Raw genomic sequence first — 14,368 nt, 5'->3', positions numbered from 1 at the left:
GGGAAGACAAGGAAGACAAGGGCAGGACGAGAAACAGGGTGGAGAGAGCGCTAAATGGAGATTTGAGACGGGCAGTGAGTCACTTTGTAGTCCAGCACTCCAGTATCCAGAAAAAAACAGTCACGCGTTACATGAAAATCATTTAATATTTAAAAAAAAAAATGAGAAGACAAGACTATAGGATAGACAGATAAAAAATAGATTGTGTGAGTGTGTCATTTTTTAATTAAGGGTTAAATATTGTTATTAAAAAATAAATAAATAATGAAATGTCATTTTTGGCTAATATTGAACACCTGTGTGAGAGCAAATAAAAACATTAATGGAGCATCATATTAATGCAAACATAACATATATTCAGGATATAAACAAGCTGTATTATTAGACCATAACGCCTAAATAGGAAAGTGCCTACAGGTACGATTTATGAATAGCTTGAGTTACCGGCAGATTAAGTATTGATCCCTAAAAAAAATTAAATAAATAAAAAATCCATAACCTTTTCACGGTAAAAAATTTAGATTTTACGGTTTACGGTATACCGTCATTTCCTTAACTGATATAATGTTAACCAACCTACTGAAATTAACTATACTAATAAAACCAGGTGATGTTGAGAGTGGTGATCATAGTGAGGATGAGCGAAGGCCTATCACGGGCAGCTTTTAAATATTACTGTATACAGGAGGTGCACCAAACATCATCATGCTCACACACGTGAAATAACATTTCATTTAACAGCATTACATTAAACACACAACCCTAAAACTGTCCCGTCTTTGGACTCTCTTTGTTGTTGTTTATGTCTCGTGTCATGTGCTCTGTGGGCCCCACCTTCCTTCCTGTTAATTGAGTGATTGTCTTCACCTGTGTCTAATTAATTTAGTGACTTCCTGTTTGTATTTAAGTCCTGTGTAATCGCCGGTTCTCGTCTTTAAAATGCGTGTGGTTTTTGTCCTGTCTGCCAGTCAGCCTGTAAATATATCATTTCGTTCTGAGTAGATTAAAGTGTTTAAGTTTACCTTATGCTCGTTGCATGCTCTCTTGCTAACCACACCGTGACAAAAAGTGAAAGCACGGGGAATTATGGAAATTTTACATTTATTGTCGCCTTTTTTCACTTCCAAAATACTACCGTGACACCAAATGTAGCGTCCAATACAGTTTTTACCATATATAGCAGGGGAACTTAGCGTTGTAGCATTTTTACAGTATTTTACCGTTAAATTCAAAGCCATTTTCTAGAGTGTGGCCTTGTTTGATAGAGCTCGTCTCTGATGGAGATACGCGTGTAGAAGAGAGGGAGGCAGGGTGAGAGATCCCGAGAGACGGAGGAGTGTGAGAACACAAGCCTGAGACCAATTAAGAGACAGGCGCTTTACTGCTGTAATCATACACACGCTGACTGGTCAACGTAGAGGAGCCATGATGAATAATGCATCGGCGGGTGGGTGTGGACCAGCGCGTGTGTGTGTGAGCAGGAGGCGGAGAGCGAGCGTGTGTGTGTGTGTGTGTGCGTGCATGTGTGTGTGTGTGTGTGAGGAATCCTTCCCCCAGCCCTCAGCCAGCCTGCAACATGAGGTCAGCGAGCTAGCGGAGAAGAGCAGAGAGAGCGAGGAGGAGAGGAGCAGGAGGAGAATGGTCTGAGGAGGAGGAATATGCAGAGCAGAGGAAGAGCAGCCCCTCGATGGCAGCCATGCTGAGTCCAAAGATCAGGCAGACCCGGAGAGGTACGGTACTGTGTTTCCATCTCATCCGTCACACGCTTGCACCTCAGCACATCGCTGCATCATCTCCGCTCACCATGCTCCAACTCTGCAGTCACGCCACTTCATATTTCTATAAATATTAGAAACACACACGTGCGTAGATAAAATTGGTAGAGATGTATTAGTTTTAAAAAATCCAAAAGATGTTTATATTTGATTTGCATGCATGCATATTTATGCTTTTAAATTATATTTTGCTGTTAATGTTATGTGCATGTGTTATAGCTCTGACTTATTTTGATGATTATATACATTTACAAATATAATAAAATGTGTTCAATTAATTGGAATAATGTATTGAATTGAGAAGCAGCTATCTGTAATGAAAACGGCAATATATACAGTTTTACGTATGATTATATATATATATATATATATATATATATATATATATATATATATATATATATATATATATATATATATATATATAGTAACATTGACAAGCAGGTATCTGGTAGATTTTTTTTTTTTTTTCAAATATTATAACAAAATATTATATTTTCAGTGCATACGTTTACATTCCAAGTGATAATTAAAATTGATATTCACCTTAAATATGAGCAATATTTTGTGATAATAGATGTTCATATTCAGTCAACGGCTACGTGAAACAGCTCTCCAGCTGATTATTGAGCTATTTATGGCATCAGAATTCAGATTTAAATCAATGTTAGGATAAAACGGATGCGCTGAGTGTGTCGCGGCTGACCATACGCTAAACCACGAGCGTCCAGCGACGCATGTCACACACATTCCACTGTCCTCCGAAGCTCATCGCTCACCAGCAGCCTGTAGCACACACTGAAACACAGGCATTCATTGGCCGAGCATCGGCATGATGGATGGCGCCGTGTTAATAAGCAAAGCTCAATGCATGTAAAAAGCTGAGTGTTTTAGCTCTTGGCGTCCTCTGAAACCTGCCCTTCCCCCACCGGCCCCGATACCTGCTGAGCATCACGGCATCTGCTGGGAGACGTTCAACCACGAGCCGTGCATTTATTTATTTGTTTCCTCTGGAAAGCTCGGCTCTCATTGGTCGCTCGCAGCATTCTGCAGAGCGCGGAGCTGTATACTGGCCTCCCGGGTCAAACAGTTCTTGCTCAGATGAATATTTCCAGTCATTTGTTTGTAGAAGACGTGTTTTGTGCTGGGTAGCGTGCAGTCAGTCGCTCGTTATCGCAAAATAAAGCCTTCAGGGCGATTCGAGACTCCTCTGCTTTGCGTCAGGGTCTTGCATCAACCTGAAGGGCTTTGTTTTTGCGATAACGACCAGCTGAATGCGTGTTATACCTTATTTATTTCCCGAAGGACACTGCATTATATTCATGCGTTTGGCAGGTGCTCGTATAGAAAAAGATTTGCATTGACTTTGCGTTGAGGGCATTCATTTGATTTAGTTCAAGGAAACCGACTCTAATCGAACCCTGGTTTTGCTAGAGCACTACAATATTTTAAATAATTCATGAAGCTAGAATAAACGTGCTCCGTATTTATTTTGCTTGTCTAATAACAAAATCGAACCAATTATTTTATTAAGGGAAAAAACATATCACATTATTATACAGTATATATAAATTTAGATTTAATGTTTATATTCATATAAATTGCATCAAATATAAAAATATAAAATAACATCTTCCTTAAATATATAAACACATCTGAGTATATTTTTAGGTTATAAATATACACAGTACACACACATATATTATAAAATAAATACTTTTAATACTTTTTAATCATTTGACAGCACCAATACATTGTGTGTGTGTGTCTAAAATAACTAAACTACTACAACTTCCAAAATTTAAAATGAAAACCAAATCAAAGCAGTAATAACTCCAAAAAAAAATCAACACAAATAATAATAATAAAAAAATATATATATATAAATATATATATATATATATATATATATATATATATATATATATATATATATATATATATATATATATATATAAATAAATATATATATATATATATATATATATATATATATATATATATATATATATATATATATATATATATAACTACAATAGTACCTTGATGATAGTAAATAATGTTAATGAAGCTCAAGTCTTGCTCTAGGTTGTTTCTTGGAGCTGCTAATCTTAACCAGGAGGACTTTTATCTAAGGAGCCAAATTTCTGTCCCAATCACGGCGCCAGCACTGACACGGTCATCATACGCACAACTCGAAAACATTCTTTCCGCTATATTTTAATTGCGACTTTACAGGCAACTATTCTCAGAGTTGACCCCGTCTGTGCCAAAACAGGCCGTTTCAGTGACCGCATCCCAGAAACGCCCAAGACAAAGTGGGAAGGTATGAATCATCGTGTAGAGAGATTCACAAACGCTGTGACTTCAGCGCTGAAAACGCTCAAGAGCGACGGCCACGAAACACTCGCCTAAACCAGAGCTCTGTCGGACATTTACGGCTTTCAAAAAACACTGAATGTTTGCATTTCAAAGCTGAAGCTTCATGCATAATCTTCACAATAAGAATACAAGGGAGCCGATTGTCTTAGTAATAATAACAGCTGATCGAACGCACTATAAATGATGTGTTCATAAATGTGCTTCTAGTTTGCGTGTTTCGTAAGCCTGTGGAAAGTCGATTGACCAAAACGCTGCTTATTTAAAAAAAAAATTTGCGACGATCCAAATTTGAGTAGTGTGCAGGATTTTATCGTTGTAGTTTATACTGCAAAACAGAATTAAAATAAAAGCTAACTTGAACTACTAAAATAAAGCCTGCAATAATCATGTCGCCAAGTTAGAATAAAAATTTTGTGAGTGAATGGCTTTAAATATTGAAATAAATTTTTTTTTTTTATTTAAAGAAAGTCCCCAGGAAGTTATACGATTACTTCAGCTGATCTCTGCTCTGGACTTGTACAAACCACATTGCAATTATTTTCAAAAATTTAATTTGTCAAAATATTACAAAGGCCAGAGACGCTGAAGATAGACACGAAGAGCCAAAAAAATATATATTGTAACAGGCAGACCACCGATGCAAGAAATATTGGAGGAAAAATCTTAATTTTGAATTCTGAGAGGAACTGATTATATAGCTTTAAAAAAAAAATGCTGCATGGCCGCTGCTTCATAAGCACCTTTCTGTTTTTGCTAATTTAAATCAAAAACTGCTCCTTCTCTATCATTTTAAACGGCTACAGAGAGTTTGTCTTATGTACGTATATTTTAGTTCTTTCTTGTAACTAAGATTTTTTTTTTAAACCATATGTACATCAACACTAAAATATTATTTTTGATATTATTCTGAGCAGTAGTATGTTTTACATAAAAACAAATAATTCTATAATGGTTGAAATGTAACGCACTCTCTCTCACACACACACACACACACACACACACACGTTTCTTTCTTTGAACTGTGGGGACTTTCTATTCACTTCTATTTTATACTGACCAAAAAAAATTTCTATCCCACAAGTGCAAAAAATGTGGCACCCTTTATTAAAACGTACACCTTAGGTACTATTATACACCGTAAAGGTATTAATATGCATCCTTTGGGGTAAAAAGGTAAAAAATTGTTATTAAAGAGTTATTAGCCATCAACCAAACCAACCAGTTACGAGTGTGTACAACATAATGAAGAATAGGACTACAATCCCATGAGGCATTGCAAACAACTGAATGGATAGATAGTATATGTTTAAAAATGAAATATTGTACATTTATTGTAAAATAAGCACATGAATACAGAAATTTCAGTCGTTTGAAAGCATAGAGAGTGCTTCATTTTTGATTCTCTGATTGGTCTAGACTTATTTGCAGAATCTTGGTTAATGTAGTTTTTCACCAGGACTGTTCAACATGATTATTTAAAAAAATAAGTTATCAATATTCAGGCTGACAGCTTCAACAAAAGCTTATATCATCAATTAACAACCTCTCAGCTCACAGCGGCTCTATTTTTAACGATATCTTATGAAGCTACCTTTAAAACAGTTTTACGTATAGGAGAAAATATGCAATTATTCCATGCCGGATCCAGACTTTTGCACTCTGTATGAATTACAGACGTAAGGAACACACCGAGAGTGAAAAATAATACAATAATATAAATGAGAAGAACACATTGATTTTTTTTTTTTTCTCTCTAAAGCCACACATGCATTGATTTTGGGTCTAGAGCCCAGAGGCATAAGACGACTTTGTGTGCTGGAGAGACTCCCATAAATTATCAATAGATTTTGACACGGGTTGTTCATACAGCAGTGTGCAAAATCAAAATCTGTTCACATATATTTTCTTCCATTAAGGAACAGATAGAGGATGGCACTCTATTTTTGTTAAAGACACCCTGATAAGTGATCGTTGGCACCTCTATCTTAACTACGTGAAGTGGCGAACTGCAGAGGTTTCTATATCAACTCTGACTAAATGACACTCTGGAGATCCTATTAGAGCAAGAGAACTCACTCCCTTTGGGAAAGAGATACTGGAGAATCCCAGATAAATTTACCAGAGAGTAACTGGTACAGACCAGAGAGGACCGGTCTTCATATCCTGCTGCAGCTAAATATTTAAATGAAAAAAATTAAATGGTTACGTGTTTGCACATTTTACTTCAACTAGTAGAAAACTGTATAGAAATATAATTGACTAATAAAAACAAAATGCCATTTTTTTCCTATAGACATCCCTATAGCCGTTAAGATGCTTTTTTGTTTTTATATGAGGTTGGTACTTAAGGAGCAGCTCACTATTGCATCGGGAGTGAAAAATGATTTAATATGATAATAGAAATGAGAAACAAAAACATTGATTTCTTCTCTTTTTCTAAAAGCCACGCATTGATTTTCAGTCTGCAGCCCAGAGGCATGAGATGGCTTCTAGAAATGACAAAAATACAACTAATGTACCGCTAAAAATAAATAGAAAATGGAAAATACAAAAATAAAATCATACAAAAAAACCTGATATAACTGTATCTCAATGATACAAATTTTTTTTCATTTAGTATCATTGAGATACAGTTATATTAGGTTTTTTTTTTTTTTTTTTATTTTGAGTATATCATTCAGGGATTATTTAGTATAAATCACTGCCTCGTGGGTGAAGCACCTAAGCGTCATGTTTTTGGTGAAGCTTTCTTTCATCCGTGAAAAACCAAAGAATTCTTAAGAAATCGCTTAGATCACTCTTTCCATGCATTTATGCCACGAACGGAGAGTGAAGCTGTCAAGTTGCAAAGACAGACACAAAAGCACCACAAGATCTCATAAAAAGCGGTTGGCGTGACTCATGAAGTCTTCTCAAATCATACAATAGCCTACAGTTCTGCTTTTGTGCGAATGGTGACAGTTTTCCTCTCTGCTACTGCAAGTGCTTGTCATCCTGAAATCGTGCGTGACCAGAAACCAAGATGTCTTTGATCGCTGACGTGTGCTTCTCTTCTGGTCACCTGCAGCCAGGTCCAAGAGCATGGTGATGGGAGAGGCGTCTCATGGCTCGTGTCGGTCCACCTCCCCGAGTCTCCAGGAGGGAGTGCTAAAGGCCGGCTGGCTGAAGAAGCAGAGGAGCATCATGAAGAACTGGCAGCTGCGCTGGTTTGTGCTGCGTGCAGAGCACCTCTACTTCTACAAGGATGAAGAGGAGACCAAACCTCAGGTGCGTCGCGTTCAGGAGAAATTCGGTGACTGTATATACATATATGGTTGTATTGAAAATGAACAGATTAACGGACAAAGAGATTTTGTGTGAAAATCAATCATACAAGTTAAAAATATACGAAGCGGCAACACGCTCTAACAACATTTCAGTTAAAATTACTATTTTATGTTAATACTTATTTAAAACAACCACTTTAGAAAAGTCTGTAATGTTTTCTGCTTATTTGGGGGGGAGGAAAATGTTTTCTTTTGTCTAATAAATACACTGATTAAAATATTTAAACATCTATATTTTAAAATACAGGGAGAAAAAACAGACTTTTAAAAAAAGTAAAGACTATGAAAGCATTGAAGGAGATTTAAAGTAGCAACAACAAATAATATTAATCATGATTAATAGCATCAAAAATAATGTCTGTAATATACACACACACACACACACACACACACACACACACACACACATACATGCATACATACGGACATAATAAATATACATAGTACACACACATGGTTTAGAGGAAAATAATATCAAAGGTGCCTTTAGCCCCGTTGCACCAACATTCATTTACTCCATGAGGGAACTGATAATTAACAATCTCTCATAAACCTTTAAAAACAGCCATTTTAGTAATATCAAAACTACGAAAAGTCCCATAGGCTTTTGTACAATAAGATTTATGTTTAAGCTGTCACTAGCAAAGCTTAATGACTATCCTAGGACATCATGCTATCACTAAAACGTGTAAGCAACATGCTAATAATTTTAACATGTACAAAATTTGCTAATAATGCTTAAAACAAGCTAGAAACAAGTTAGCAACATTTAGCACGATTAGCTGTTTTTAACAGCATGCTAATCATGTTAAAAACAATATAGCGCTATGTTTATGGTATGCTATAGCAACATATTAATGATGCTAACATGCTAATCATACTAGAAACATGAACTAACAACAGGACAAGTGTGCTAAAACATGCTAGAAACATATTAGCAACATGCTAAGCATACTAATTATGCTAAAAAGCATGATACCGTCATGCTAGAAACACAAACTCGACCCGTGTAATTTATGTGATTCATAATGCTATGGTTTTGTAGTGCTTTTCCTAAATCAGTATTAAGCAGTCTACTTGTGTATCCAATTTTCAACCACTTCACTTCAATAGCTTAATATTGTGAATCACATTAGCTGGCTAGTTCGGTTAGTGGCTTATATAACCGTAAAACAAAGATTTTTTTTTTTTTTTTTTTTTGAAAATCCCTATGGGAGAGATGCATAGAAAAATAATTGCGTATGACAGAAGAGGTCAAAAAAAAGTCAATAAATGTGACAGCCATTACTAATCCGCTTCTTAAACACTATGCACGCTTTTTAGATTCTAGACAGCACTTAATGTTAGAGCATCGTGTGACTAAGAGCTATTAGTAAGTGTTGCTTCATATTTCCACCACATTTCAAGCTTTAGCAGGTTTGACCAGCTCATATTAAGAAATCAATACGGTCCAGCCTTGGTGAGTTCTTCGGTCAGAGTGTGATGAACAGGAGACTGTCGATACTCATCAGAGCACCATTAATCTGTGCCCATGCTGCGCTGGCCAGGATCTGCCTGAAAATGTCAATCCTCCCACTTTTCCTGCCTTTAATCAATGGGCTTCAAAGTGGAAGGCCTGTGTAGGCAAATCTCATCGCAAACCTCACACGGAGATAAAAAGAGACCGTATTGAGAATATGAGGATATGAATAGTTGTTCAGAACTGGGTCTGGATTCGTGAAAACAATAAAATAATGTACTACAATATTTTCTTCAGATTTTTTTAGCTTAAAGGAACTCTGTACTTAAAAATAAATAAATAAATAAAAATAGGCTAATTTTCTAACTCTCCTAGAGTTAAACGGTTGGGTTTTACCGTTTCTGAATCCATTTAGGGTCTGGAGGAAGCACTTTTAGCTGTAGCTTAGCATAGATCATTGAATCCGATTAGACCGTTAGCATGACGCTTAAAACTGACCAATGGAGTTGGTTTCTAGTTATATCAGCCTAGAAAATCTTTTTCCGGTGCTCTTAGTACAAGATGTAACTATAAAAGAGTAGTGGAAGTTTTAAATAGGCTAAATATTGAAATTCTTTGGTCAGTTTTAAGCTTGATGCTAACGGTCTAATCGGATTCAATGATCTATGCTAAGCTACAGCTAAAAGTGCTACCTCCAGACCCAGAGATCGGTTGAATGGATTCAGAAACCGTAAAACTCAACTGTTTAATTCTAGGAGATTTAGAAAATGAACCTATTTTCAAAAAAGCGCTGAGTTCCTTTAAGAATATTTTGCATTACCAAACATTTTCAAAAATAAAAGAAGAATCTGAATTCCTAAAAGTAATGATGAATGATTTCCTAAAGACAAGATAACATCCAACCTGTCCTAAACCCATGAAGGTGAGATGTGTAATGAATTCATTACATATTAATATTAAGCATTACTTAAGAAAAGTAAGATGTTCTTGAGAAAATAATTGAATATGAAATATGCTTGAACTTAAAGTATTTTTCAAGACTTGAACAAACTTTGTAGACTTCATCCTCAATTTCTTCATTTCTTTCTTAAGAAGAGCTGTTTTTTTTGTCTGTTTGTTTTTTTTAACCCAACCCCTAAATTGTGAGATTGGACAGCCATGTATAATAATAAAATTAAATAATAAAATTAAAAAAAGATTCTTCTAATATACTAACAGGGGGGAAATTCATTCAAACAGCGACCAATTAAAATGTCTTGGTTACTGCCGAACAGATTCAGCTCCCAAATCTTCATTGATTTAGTTTCCCTGGTGAATAATCCCTGAAGCTCATTCGCTTCACGCTTGATCTAATTGAAGGAGGCGCTCAGAAAATGTGCAGTATGGCAAAACGCCACATTTCAAGCACAATAGGCTCAAAATCCCTGGCTACGCATCTCCAGAAGACGAGAAGACTCTGTGCTGATTAAAGAATCACATTCAAGTGCACGTGGTAATTGAGTCTGATTGATTTAATAGGTCAGTAACAGTTAAGTGATGGATTTCTAACTATTCGTCTGTGCAGGGCTGCATCTCACTGAAGGGCAGCCAAGTGAACGAACTGACAGCCAACCCAGAAGAACCCGGCCGAAACCTTTTTGAGATTGTCCCAGGTGAGCAGATCTTCATATCAAAGCATCAGATTGATGTCCTGAAAGCAGCACGCGTGGCTTTAGACTGTATAGGCTTTCCAGAATATACTGACTACAGAGGGCTGACTGTGTGTGTGTGTGTGTGTGTGTGTTGAGTATGAGTAAATAACACATGAGTGTGACACCCAGCAGAGCTTCTTTTCCTAAACAATAAAGCAAAGAGTCAACCTCCAAATGCCCCCCAAATACATTCAGTGTTTACAAGAAATTAAATTCTCCCACATTAAAATGGGAGGTTGGTAACTGACAAAAAAGAAGAAAAACTGCAACCTGTGCAGATCTAGTTTACACACAATCTAATTATTCCTGGTAAACGTGCATTCTTTTCCTGCATTAAGCAATATTTTTGCATATAATTATTCTAAAATAATGCATTTTTGAAGATCAGTCTAGAAAAAATGAACGAGTAAATCTGGATGCATCCGTGAATCAATTTTTCACCCCTAAAGTGCATCATAAACGTTTAGATAAGTGCATTTGGTGTTAGCCTAAGTAATGCACCAAACACAATGAATAAAAGACATCAGTGCCCTACACCCAGCAGCACTTCCTCACATCAGATCAGATCAGTAAACACACCGTCTCCTCCCCAGAGAAGAGTCTCCGTCTGACCGGCATGCTCCAGCTCCTCCGAGTCGAAACAAACAAGCTCAGGCTCGTAACCGAATTAAGGGAAAAAACTGACATTCAGAAAGACAATGAAAATGACACCAATTGGTGCAGGTGCTGACTGTTATGTCTACAAATGTGAAGTTCTGATTTGTAATGTTTGTAATGCAAAAACAGTTTAACAGAGTGCTTACATAATGATATAAATATCAATAACACGCATAATGAAATTAAATGCTAATACTGTGCAATACAATGAACAAATAAATGTTCATTAAAAGCTAAATGATCTTATTTGTTAAAAAAAGTGATGCATGTAAGCCTAAGTTGTTTTAGTCCAGTAAGATAATAAAAGGTTATTTCAGTTTGTGTTCACCACAGGAAAATAAAATGGCGCCATTCGTTTCAGAGACATAAATGAACGCTGATAATAAAAATGGGATCTAAACTAGTGGGAAAAGCAAGGTTTTCATGCTTCTGTGGTTTAGAGTCCTGCTAACACACAAAGTTGTGATTTTTAGTGATATTTCTGGTACACGAGGAGGTCCCCGGAGATCGATGCATCTGGTGCGCTGTTTGTTTGCTTAAGTGCACCGAGGTGTTTAGAAAGGACTAACAGAGCAGGCCGTCTCCTTCTGTCAGTCTACCGTGAGAAGTCAGCGGGAATGACAGAAACAGAAGTCCAGCCGTGCTGCTTGAGCTGAGCAGAGATATCCAAAGGGTTTTCTACTTGCTCATACGGTATAGCGCGATCCAGATCTTTCTTATCCTGTCCTCTCTGGGATGATCGAGACGTAAAGGACAGCTATTGAAGACGAACGCATCCGCGGCATGAATTCTGCGTTTTGTGGGAACTATTTGAGCTGTGTTTGGGTTAATGGCCAATCTGTTGGAGTAAGAGACATGGCAGAGCATTAGAAGCTTCTCAATCCCTCGGTGCATCATGGGACAGGGCTGCTGTAAGCCACCGAGGCACAAACCAACCCTAAACCAAGGTAATACTTTGTTTGTGCAGAAATCAGCGACGAGGACTTTCTAGAATCTCCTTTCAAATATTGTTACAATGTTGTCTGGGCCAGTAAAAAATATACAAAGGCCTAGAAACAGTGGATTATGGTTTGTTGTCTTTGCACGAAATAGATTGTTCATAATGCCATAGTTTGTTGAATAATGTTTGTTCATTTTTGTAGGTATTTTTATTTTTAATATGGCAGCTTATCAAGATGATGTACCTCTACACCCTTCCACCCTTCCTTTGTTATTTGTTCATTTCGAACGCATGAAAACGACAGTTTTCAAGCGTTCGAAATGAGCAAATAACAAAACCAGACGTAGACTTTTTTTATTTATCATTTTATAAATGTTTTTGTCAAAAACTGTATTATTCGACATGTACAGTTGTTGAAATCACACTTTATAAACAATTTAGCATTTCAAAAATACAGTTTTTGACAAAAACAAAATGATAAAAAAAATTGGTCTGAACAAAAACAACAGACGGGTTAAATAAAAATGCATAGAAGTAGTACAACAGTTACTCTGTATGCAAAGCACTGTGTTTCTAAACGCTGGGCATTATACGGAGGTAATATAAAAAGAAAATGCCAGTCAGTTGACCTCATCAGGACTGGATGAAAGGCCTGTTTCAGTGTTAGAATAGAGAATTTGGCTGAATGGCTGGGGTTTATTGATATGTATGCAAAACATTCATTGATCAGATACCACTAAGTAAGAAAATGCATGTAGTCGTCAAAGATGTTGACGTTCTCATACCTCCAGCCTGTTTGTTTTCATGTAGCGTTAGCCTGCTATGTTGATGTTAATAAGGCGCATAATCACTACTGCTTGTAATATTTCTCCAAAGGTCAATTTGAGATAAGCTTCTCCAGTCCCGTGCATAATTACACAGCACATAATCCAGATCACGTCATGGGGTCCATTCCCAGGAACGCACGTGAATGTGAATTGCTGCCAAATTCATGGATAAAACAGATGAAACGCGACTGCGTGTCGAGCACATAATGTGTGTGTCTGCCAAAGCCTGCACTCGAGCTGTATTTCGTGCTCAAATAAACACCAGTGGCTTGTTTGGAAAAGGAAAAAGTCCCCAGGATTCTCTTAATCAGATGGCTGTCGTTCTTCACTCTCCACGAGATCGGCAGACATTTTGACACTTCCTAAAGAGACATGAATGCTAACAAAATGCTACACCATGGTGAGAAATGAAGGTTGCTCTGTGTGAGCGCCTCGGACGCACCGCTGCCTCTGCTCGTCTTATTTATCTTAATTGCATCAGTACTTGTTTTTTCGACACTGCTGTGAACACTTATCTTCTCACGACTTGTTCCTTCAGTCATTTTATCTGGCTGGCAGAGTACTGGCCCTTCGATGCTTCTGTTTTGCTTTTTTTTTAGCATCATGAAGCACTCAACCGAAGCCATCGTGGAGGTTTATCTATTTTTCATTCTTTACTGTTGCAAACCCAATTGCTAACGGCAACTTCTTTGTTACTTGGGTCTGTTTTAAATGAAAGATTTGTGACGTATTCAACTTGTCGTGCCAGTGATGGTACTAAAACCTCCAAGCGATAATGAAATATATCTCAATGATAAACGACAACAGCAAAACATATCTAAATTACCACTAGATTCCATCTAAAAGCTGTGGGAAAACTATACAGTTATAGGATAGAAAATTGTGAGACACAAAGAAAGATTCCTGACCTTTTCTTGCAATTGTGAGTTTATGACCAGCAATTTTGACGTAATTTCTCTGCAATTTCGAATTATAAAATCGGCTCACAATACTTACATTTTCTTACAATTTATAATACTTCCTAAGTCATCTATAGTGCCATCTGATCTAACAAAGGAACAACAGAAAGCTATAGCACCTCTTGCATCTTAGTTGCAAGCAATGTTTATATTTCAAGTAATACGAAGGAAGACATGTATGTGGTTGGTGGTGAAATCATCTGACAGATGGCCTCTCTTGTTTTCTGTCTCAGCCGGAGAGAAAGACAAGGCTGCAGTGAGCCACGAGTCCTTTCTGCTCATGGCCAACTCTCAGAGCGACATGGACGACTGGGTGAAGGCCATCAGACGGGTCATATGGGCTCCGTTCGGA

The 14,368-nt window shown here is 37.0% G+C and overlaps 1 protein-coding gene across 1 annotated transcript in view; it reads left to right on the top strand.

Annotated features, from left to right (window-relative positions):
• The first annotated feature begins 9 nt into the window (after window positions 1-9).
• si:dkey-191m6.4 (rho GTPase-activating protein 22) overlaps window positions 10-14,368 on the top strand; it is a 24,160-nt gene continuing 9,801 nt past the window's right edge. Inside the window, exons 1-4 of the mRNA XM_043230960.1 lie at window positions 10-1,730; window positions 7,225-7,424; window positions 10,507-10,594; window positions 14,250-14,368. The exon at window positions 14,250-14,368 is cut by the window's right edge and continues 4 nt beyond it. Coding sequence (XP_043086895.1) covers window positions 1,688-1,730; window positions 7,225-7,424; window positions 10,507-10,594; window positions 14,250-14,368 — 450 coding nt within the window. The 5' untranslated portion in view covers window positions 10-1,687. The remainder of the gene's footprint in view (window positions 1,731-7,224; window positions 7,425-10,506; window positions 10,595-14,249) is intronic.

This window comes from Puntigrus tetrazona, unplaced genomic scaffold (genome assembly GCF_018831695.1).
Source record: "Puntigrus tetrazona isolate hp1 unplaced genomic scaffold, ASM1883169v1 S000000270, whole genome shotgun sequence".
NCBI lineage: Eukaryota > Metazoa > Chordata > Actinopteri > Cypriniformes > Cyprinidae > Puntigrus > Puntigrus tetrazona.
This window is presented reverse-complemented; position numbering and strand designations above follow the sequence as displayed.